Source organism: Typha latifolia, chromosome 11 (assembly GCF_019914945.1).
Source record: "Typha latifolia isolate L0001 chromosome 11, TyphaL0001v2, whole genome shotgun sequence".
In the NCBI taxonomy this organism is placed as follows: Eukaryota; Viridiplantae; Streptophyta; class Magnoliopsida; order Poales; family Typhaceae; genus Typha; species Typha latifolia.
This window is the reverse complement of record NC_133096.1, coordinates 2,865,650-2,875,467: the sequence shown is the minus strand read 5'-3', so window position 1 is coordinate 2,875,467 and position 9,818 is coordinate 2,865,650. Positions and strand designations below refer to the sequence as shown.

Below are 9,818 nucleotides of genomic sequence, written 5' to 3'. Positions count from 1 at the left end.
ATATTTTAGTACATGGTGAATTCTTAAGGAAAGAACCTTGAGGAGTACACATTGGCCTTGGCCGAACCACTATAAATCGTAGTGTCATATTTCGTCTCTCTTTATTTGGCTTATCTCATTTAAATTTTCATAAGCTTAAATTAATTTATTTGCATTCTCTTAATTTGCATGAAGTTTTGAATTTCTCATTATTATTATAATTTATGCATTTATTTGCATATTTGATTTGTATCTTCTTATTTAGTTTATAAACCCAATTTACCCCCTCTTTGGTTGCCTAATCTGGCCAACAAAAATACTTGAGTTAGAGTTTGGATTGCTAGATCAAACTTGGTCGAAAAGTGAGTCAATTCAAGTTTGACCTACAAAACAATCTGAATATTTAATTTCACACAGAGCTTGATCATGAGGGGGCTCAATCCTTGATCAAGCCGACTTGATGAAAGCTCAAAAATAATAACATATAACTATAATACATATGACTAATATGAACCTTTATATCAAGATCTCAAAATTCATAATAATACTACTACATTAGTTCTTATACCTTCACCATCGAGTCATACCTTATTTCAAGCTTGATTTAAGCATGCATCAAACTTGATTCAATCCAAGCTTAAAATTGCTTATTGATATACTGGTTTAGATTCAAGCTCAACTCAAGCTTAAAATTAGCTCAAAAGTTAGTCGAATTAAATTTATTTCAATTCAAGTTTGATTTTATAAGTAGGCTCGAAATTAATTTTAATTCAAGCTTGATTAAAGCTCAATTCTATCAAACTCAGGTTGACTACACCACTAGATATACTCGTACAAAATCTTTGTAACTTCCAGTATTTTAAATCTAGGATGAAGAAATACAGGTGGTTACACAAGAGTAAACATGTGACACTGCTTTTGGCACGTTCCAGACAACACTCTCTTGCGCATCTTACTGAAACTGATACCATAATTTTAGATTGGAACCTACTGAGACCAGAACAATTTAGTTGTAGGTATGGATCAAATTTCGTAGCTAATTAGGGAACATCAGACGGTAGAGGGATTCGCCATAAAACTAATCAGACCAAATGGCAGATAAGATAATCTATCTCACATTTACAATTTACGTTCATTAGAATATAATTATAAATATCATCGTTCGTTATCAGTTTTAAGCTTTTATAATAGTAGATTTTCTAGTTCATCCATTATCACGAGTAGTGCTATCCTCCTACCACCTAATAAGCTTTCTTGCACCCTAATGCAGAAATGATAGACTGACAAACTCAACTCGATCGGAAATATTTAACAAAAATCTGGTTCTTGCTTCTTTTGTGAGTGTAATTTGTTGGTTCAATCTGATGTAAACTAATGTATATAGTTATACGTTTCACAGTATATGTCAGAAAATACTGGCATTCCACTGAATTTGCTTTATTAATATCTTAAGTCACATACTTTAGAATCAAGCAGAAAATATGTACTCATTTCTTTCTTGTTTGTGTTTTCTTAAATTTCAATAGTATTATGGCGATAAGTGGAGCAAAAATGGAGTAGCTGCTTCCTTTTAACCAGTTCTTTGTAAACCAATTGCATTTAGCCCTTTTGAGTCTGTAAATTAATATCCAGAAGAATAAACAATTCATTGTAGGAAGGATTTAGCTAATCAGATTTTAGGTTAACTTTTAGGAAGAATAAGGGAAATGAAAGAATGCTACTGACAAACCAAGTAGAAACTATATAGCAGAAGTTCAAGAAAAAAAAAAAACGAACGATATATTTCAGAAGTAGTTTTAAGATACAGTTCTTCAACTTCCAACTTGGGATCCTATGACTACAAAATCATTATGAACATAGAAAGAATGAAGATCCTGTCAATGAATATGAACAAAAACTATAACAAATCACTCTATACTAAGGATTTAACAAAAATCGAAATCCTGCTCACTTATATGGAAGAAACCAAGAAGGAACTAAACAAACTAATGTTCGTAAAGTTTCCCATCGCAAAGATGCCTTCGGCCACCACTCAAGTTCATTCCTTGGTTCCTGAAAGCTATTTTTCTCCCACAGCAGACTTGTAATGTACAGGAATGTTTACAGTTTACCTGGGAATTCATCTCCCTACATGACGGTGGAACTAACTTTGTCTGGACTGGATCCAGATGCGCATGCTTGCAATTTCAAAGCTTGAGTTGAATTCAGTGAGCCATCCGCGTCTTTGCTGGGATCAACAGTTGCATCTGTATTTAGAAAGAGACATACTGCAGAACAGTCATCAGTATAGGAAGATAGGTGTTTGAGCTTCCAGGCACGAATTGCCGATTTGACAAGAAAACCTGCTGCAGAGGATCGAGAAGGTGCTGAGGCAATGATGTCAACTACTTCTTTGTTGGATAATACATCCCACACCTGTAAAAAACAAACCGAAAGATTATGATATAAAGAAAGATCTAAACTAGAATCAATGCATAATGATCTTCAGTGAAAAATATAAGTAAAAAATGCAAATGTTCCTCGGTTGGGATCACACCATGGAATTTTTGGTTTCTCCCAAAAATTGGCCAAAAATAAAATAGCAGTAATGGATATCCTTCAGCTTACCCCATCACTGGCCAACACAAGAAACTCATCCCTCTCAGTGATATGTCTATAGTAGATATCAGGCACAGAGATAAGACCAAAATCCTTCACAATAAAATCTCCAAATGCTCGTGCCACTGCCAAGCCTGGAGTGTTGGAATATGGCAGCCAAAGACGAGCTACATCACGATAAAGTGCAAAGACTCTGCCGTTACATCGTCTGATTCTTTCTTCTTCCCCTGTCAAAGTTACATTACCTTGTACTCTTGAGATATTGCACTCATGATTTCTATTACTTGCTTGGATAAACAATATGCCTTCATAATAGCAGTGAAGAAATTTTCTTGGGAAGCATTTAGTATTCATGGCATGACAAAGCCATTCTCCCATAAATATGCTTACATGACAGAGAAAAAAAGTGAAATATCAGCTTCTTGACTTCTGACACCGTGAACCTAACTAAAATATCTGATTAATTATGAGAAAGAAATGAAATATATTCCGTAGTTTTTATTTATGAAATCTCAGTTACATCCCCATGATATGAACTCCACAGAAAGATTTTTGTATCATTGTATGAACATCTATTGAGAGTTCAACAGCAGTAAAGCTGCTCACAACTTCTTTGTACCAGGTTAAAAGAGATTTCAATGCAAATACAAGAAAAGAAAATACAGAAGATCCAACTGATCTATAACAACAACGGAGAACACATTATGCCACAACGATCCAAAATAAACAATGTCAATGGCATGATGTGATATTATGATCTAATCTAAGATCTGGCAGAGCAAACTTTTAACTTCTATTATATCTTATAACAATTTGAGGATTATAACCTATAATTGGATTACAAGCTTTATTTAAACAATCCATTTAATGTCCACTAAGAACTTAGAATAAGTCAATAAACGTAATGGCTACTTCACAATATAGACAGTTACTCAACATAGACCGCTGTGAACAAAATGAAATTTGAAATTATACTTAAAATCCAACATTCAATCTTCAATCCCCAAGAAAGGTACTTTGGTAGATGCATCTAATAGAATAAACAAGTCAAAGAGTTCAATGGACCTTTTACAAGAAAATCTTAATTCAAAAGTTAAAACTGGTTGACCCAAAATAATCACATCCACATACATATAAGAAAGAGGGAGTGAAGTACTTTTCTCAGTAGGAAGTTAGGCCTCGACAGTTAACACTTTCTTAAGCAGCCTAGGACAATTCTATCCACACAGATACAAGGGAACACGCAACACACATCTAGATTATCAAACATGGTTACTAATACAGGCTTGACATGATACAGATACATCCCTATGACAAATTTTGAAAAACAAGAATATCATATGTTAATGATACGTTATGGTTAATCACCCAACAGTTTAGACATTTGATAGTCAAAATAAATCTTAAATAAATATAATATTTATTGTTAAATTCTATCTATTCTAGCTAAAATTTATACATTCCTTGGCCTTTTAAGTTTATGTTGTATTTAACACTTAGACATCATAAGCATTTGCACTTATTAGTCATCTCAGATGTTTTATGGCTTCATAACTAAGAAGGCTTCTAAAAGATCAACATTTCTCTGATTGAGAAAAGGTTTGTTTAAAAAAAGCTGGTTAGCTCACTCATTCTCAACTTCTCTTTGCTATATTTCATCCCTAATGTAAATATTAAAACACATGGACCTGGGACATGGGAGCCAAAAAAGAAACAATAACTAAAGGTCATCATATCTGCAATTCTAAACTGAGAAAGCACTCTCATTTTTATATCATGCTATATGCAAACATAATTCTTGTTCTTTTTTTCTTTTTTGGGGGAAAGAAAGTCCATAGAATAATTCTAATTCTTTGTTAACATTGTGACAATTAGAAGATCAATCATGTTGGAGAGAAGATTAAATTCCATATTTAGAATCAAGAAGAAAAGGCATAATATGACAATACATACGTTAGAGCAAGACAGAAATATATTAGAATGTACATTTGCTGCACCTTCTTCACCTATTTAAAGAAAAGTTCATTGCGAGGTACACAATGTAAATGCCTACTTGTGATTATGAAACAAATTCAAAAGACACCAAATAACTACTGCTTTGCAAGGTAACCATGACGGGCAAGTTCTGATTTTGCACACCAAGATATGAAGGGTTCCAACAAGGAGTGTGCCAACAATGTGGAGTGCTGATACTATTATTTTTACCAAGCACAAAAGGAAAATAATCCTATATAACATGGAATAAAGTATGAAAATAGAGTCCTTCAAATTTTGAATAAAATCATAAAACAAAAGAATTCCTACATGTTCAATGAAGAGCTCAAATTAGTTTCTCTACACCTAAGCAGGCAGGATAATAGCAGAGACAACATCAGTTTCCTTTGAAATTATTTTTTCCTTTTAGTAAAACAGAAACGGCTAAATCACAAAAATCTATCTACTGATAAAATACACAAAAACTAATAGTAAAAATCAAACATAAGCTAAAAAATTTCATAAAAAAACTGTTAAAACATAGATCCAGAAAAGGCTTAAATAGAGATAATTTTTAAAGCTTATCTTCCTTGAGAAAGGTTAAGCATCATGTATTGAAGCCCCTTCCAGATGGGCAAGATGCAGGTCAACATCATATTCTGAAACCACAGATAACTTGATTTCCTCTGTCAGTTTATGGGAATTTGAGATAGAACATATTAATAAGCTCTTGCCTATAGATGAATCAGAATGATGTCAGCAACTTCTTGTGCCCCCCCACCCCGCCCTTTTTTTTTTGTGTGCAAAACCTGGAATATGTGTCATGATCTATTTGTTGAAGAATCAAATAGATGTGCTTAAAATATCAATCAAAAAGTCTCAGAAAATTTGCCCTGAGAAGTTCCATGATACAGGGAAAAAAACTTATAACGTTTTGCAGCGAATATATTTACATCACTAATTTAGACATATCCCTATATCCACCAATTATACGATAAACCCATAGTAAGACGGCACATGATTTGTAACATATGACCTGGGTATCAATGACCTGTGAATTGCCCATAAAGGAAAACCAATAATGCTAACCAACTACATAGCAAAAAAAAGAGGAAAGACATACTTGGAAGATTTGGTTTAAGGTCCTCTGTCAACTGAACAGCAACCAAGCAATTATTTTGATCTTTAGTTCCTAAAACAGCCCTCGAGTCCCCGACATTTGCAATTACAAGATCTTGACCCTGTAGAGAAAATGAAGAATCCATGCTGAAGTCAGGACTCAGGAGCACAACAAAGAGCAAGAAGAAATACTCCATCATTAGAAGAAATCACAAGAAAAGTCACCAATTGCCTTTACCTTCTTGACCGCCGTAACAGCTGTTGTCCCACTGTTAAAGCAGTTAATCGTACCATCTAATTTTAAATCCTTATCAATAATCCTAAAAGCCTTCATGAGTGATTCTGCCAGTGTGATGATCTCATCTTCAAGGGAAATCCTGGTCTCCTTATCTAAGCATGCATACGGAGTTTCTTTGGAAGATGTACTTCCAGAAATTTTAATAAAGTTCTCCTTACTAAAACTACGCCGTAAACAGTCACTCAGCTTAAGTGGGAGGACATCTCTTACTCTCCTTGAAACCAAATGACCATAGTCACCATGACCGTCGAAAACCCCACAAAATACAGTGTCTCTTCTGGAACCAAAATTCTGCAAACCGACCAGAAGCGTACATTATCATCACAAAGTTCATTGCTTGTGCTCAATCAAAAGATTAATACAGACAGTTAAACATACATTAATAAATAAAGCAGGAAACGGAAAGTTATAAATAGGGAGGGAGGTGTTTTTATAGATAAAATATGAAAAGAAGATAGAAAAAAGAAATAAAGAAGTGCAGTTATATATTTGATAATATATTTGCACTTGCAAGTACTCTGGAGAATCAAAGCTTGGATTGTAATTTGTAAGGCCCAATAAGTCACATTAACTAAATTATGAGTATAATCTAATTGAAGCATGCGGACAAGGCATTATCAGAAGAGTATAGCAATCAGAAAACTCTAATATAATAATATCTTGATAGGAGTTACAGAAAAGAGACAAGTAGACATGTAATCAAACTTAGCAACTGATAATGATGTACTCCAATCAAGTGGCTTAACAGGATATGAGTGGTCAGCCCAATACATGAAAGATAAGGATAAACACCAAGATACAGACAAATCCACCGAATTAGTATATTAATTGCATTTGACTATTCAAAGACACGTATTATTATAAGGAGTCCCAAAACAACAGGAAGTAGAACTACACAAACAAAACTAGGATTCATAATGATAAACTGCAAGAAAACCCTCATATCAATCACCTAACTTCTCAACTCTAACAAATTTTGCCGGTTCAAAGAATCTAGGCATCATAAACAAGAAAAACTTATCTGAAACATAGATTCCTAATTTATGACAAGCATATTGTAGCCATGACAAGATTTCTCAAGAAGCAAGATGGGATCAAATCAAACCTCCCAGAGTAAAATGGAATCCTGGTTGGTCTCCTTCGTTCCTTTCCGCGTGCAGAGCGACGCGACATCGGTAGCCCCGTTGGACGACAACCTCCCGGGGACCCAACCAAGGTGCTCTATCCTGTTGGAATCCACCAACTTCCTCCTCCCTCGTCTCCTTTTCCGTACGCCGGCCGCCAGCACCGGAGAAGACGGCGACGTCAACAAGCAAGAATCCATCTTAAGGGCCCTGATGATATCCAACAGGCAATTCAGACCCAGAAAGCATCTCTGGCGGCTAGTGCCGCCAGCGCCGCCGTCCTCGAAGGGCTCCGGCAGTCCTTCCCTTCCTCCCCCGGCTGCAGCCGGCCACGGAAGCCCCGCACGTGGAAAAAAGTTCACTCGCCGCGGCATGATCACCACCAAGAACTAGCCAAATTCCCTTCTGTCGACAAATTCACATTCAAAAAAGAGTCTAATGAATGTGGATTAAAGAAAAAGAGGGAAGAAGTAAAGAGGCGACTAAAATCTTCTCGAGCATAAGGAAATAAGAACCGTTTCAAGAAAGATGGATTGTGCAAGAAGACGCTTCTACCTCTGTAGTCGAACAGTGGAAGCGAAGCGAATGAGTCGGTAGACTAAATCCAATCGCAGAATGTATTAATAGTAAAAGAACTTGTTTCTGGCAAAACGAAGAGAGGAAGAGGGAACGCAAAAATCTCGATTGGTGACTAAAACTTAAGAGGAGCGATTCGATTCGTCTCGTATTTATCGTTCCTATACCGTTCCTTTTGAGTACTAATCATTTATCTTTGGCCTTTTTGTTTTTGCTTTGTTAAAAGTCATTTACATTTAAGGATAATTATTCCTAGTTGCCTATTTTCACCTAGACTCTAGTATTTCTTTTTCTATCACATTGATAATTATAAAACATCTATGAAATACTATTGTAACAACTAGGGGTGAAAACCGATCAGATATGGATCGGATAGTGCTTAACCCATATTCGGATCCATATTTTTAGTCTGGATACAAATTCAGATACGGATATTGGACCGATAGCAAAATTTAAAATCATTTCATAACTAAACGGATGTAAATAATTTTCGAATAGAGAATCGGATCTTAAACGAATATTGATTAAATTTTAAAAAATTATAACATTTTATTTAGATATAATTAACACAAAAATATTAAGAGTTTTACAACAAATAAATTTTTTGTATGTCAAATATGTAAAATTAGAGAAATTAATCTCTATAAATAATATATAATGTATTATTAGTAACAATATTAATATTTACTATTTAAATAAGTAAACTGAAAACTGTAAATCATTCAAAAAAATATGTGGGTAAACGGATATCCGATATCCGTATACAAATCCGAAAAATATATCCGACCCATATCCGAATCCATATCCGAATTTTTTTCAAAAGCTTTATTCGTATCCGAATCGGATAGAAATTTTCTATCCGAATCCGATCCGGATCGGGTCGGATAGCAGGTCAAATCGGAGTTAATCTGACATGTTTTCATGCCTAGTAACAACCCAAAAAAAAGTTTGTATTTTGGGCACAACGAGACCGGCCTTTGCCCAAGCCATAGCACAACAGATGAGAAAATTTTCTTACCTGCCGTGGCAGGCTATGGGGGCACCACATGCTGCTGGCGTAGCCAGCTAGCGCGGCGGGCCCCGCCGCCGCCATCCTCCCTCCTCCACCGCCTTCTCTCTCTTTAAATCTCTCTCTCTCTCTCTCTCTCTCTCTCTTGGTCACCCTCTCACTCTACTCTCTCTCACACTCTCTTTCTCTCCCTATTGTCGACACCGGCCCGTCGCCACCTCCTCTAGAATCACCGTCACCGGTGAGCCTCCTCCCTCCTTTCTCCCTCTCTTTCTCTCTTTCTCTTTGTGTGTGTGTTTCCACCTCTCTCTCTCTCTCCCCCCTCCCTTTCTTCCTCTTTATTGAGTCGCCGGCGAGAGGTCAACTGCTGGCTGGCTAGAAGCTGCGGAGCCCCTCCCCGTCGGCCCGGCTCCTCCTCTCCCTTATCTTCTTCTTCTTCCTCTCCTCCTTCACTTCTTCTTCTCTCGAGCAACCTTGGGTGCAGTGGTGCTGGGCTTGGTTTGACCTCTTCCAATTGTCTGATTTGGACTAGATTTGGCATAGAACTTTGAAATAAGATCCCGGACGATGCCGCCATCGAATCAACGTCAAACCTTAGCCTATTAGTGGACGAACATCAGGATGGTCTGTTTAGGATCCGTGGATGGAGACACAAGATCCTAGGATGATGGTGGTTAGAGGTGGACCGGCGTTTGTGGGGTAGCACCGGTGAAAAGTGGTGATGGCAAGGTTATGGTAGATGGAAGGTTAGGGCAAGTGTTGGATAGATTGAAAGAAGGGGAAGGAGAGGACCGCCCACAAGAGTCTAGGGTGATTGGCTGGTCAAGGGAGGTTAAAAGTGGCGTCGCCGGGGAATGAGAGAACGAGAGCGAAGAACACGAAGGAGGCAAGGCAAAACTCAATTCTTCAATAATAATCTTTTGGTTGCCATCCACATCCCTTTTACAAGCTAACTAAACAACTCAAAATTAACCCTAAACAATATAATTTTGCCAACCGCGTTCGAACGCACCGAGTTCGCTCTTCGCTGGATTTGCGAATGCGATGCAGGGTGTTCAAACGCGCTGTTACCCACTTCTCTAGATTTTCAAATCCGATGCAGGCGTTCACAGTGCGTTCGAATGGGGTGTTCGAACGCACA

The 9,818-nt window shown here is 36.8% G+C and overlaps 1 protein-coding gene across 2 annotated transcripts; it reads right to left on the bottom strand.

Moving 5' to 3' along the window:
• Nucleotides 1-1,732: 1,732 nt before the first annotated feature.
• LOC140798336 (probable protein phosphatase 2C 33) lies at nucleotides 1,733-7,790 on the bottom strand. Of its 2 annotated transcripts, none has more exons than XM_073152163.1 (6): nucleotides 7,648-7,790; nucleotides 7,074-7,497; nucleotides 5,909-6,259; nucleotides 5,675-5,792; nucleotides 2,587-2,804; nucleotides 1,733-2,394 (listed from the first exon to the last, which is right to left on the bottom strand). In XM_073152163.1, the coding sequence occupies exons 2-6, from the start codon at nucleotides 7,464-7,466 to the stop codon at nucleotides 2,107-2,109; spliced, it is 1,368 nt and encodes a 455-aa protein (XP_073008264.1). In that variant the 5' UTR covers nucleotides 7,467-7,497; nucleotides 7,648-7,790; the 3' UTR covers nucleotides 1,733-2,106. The 2 variants fall into 2 exon arrangements, with proteins under 2 accessions (XP_073008264.1, XP_073008265.1); XM_073152164.1 differs by having other exon boundaries at nucleotides 7,074-7,494; nucleotides 7,648-7,771.
• Between the last annotated feature and the right edge of the window lie 2,028 nt (nucleotides 7,791-9,818).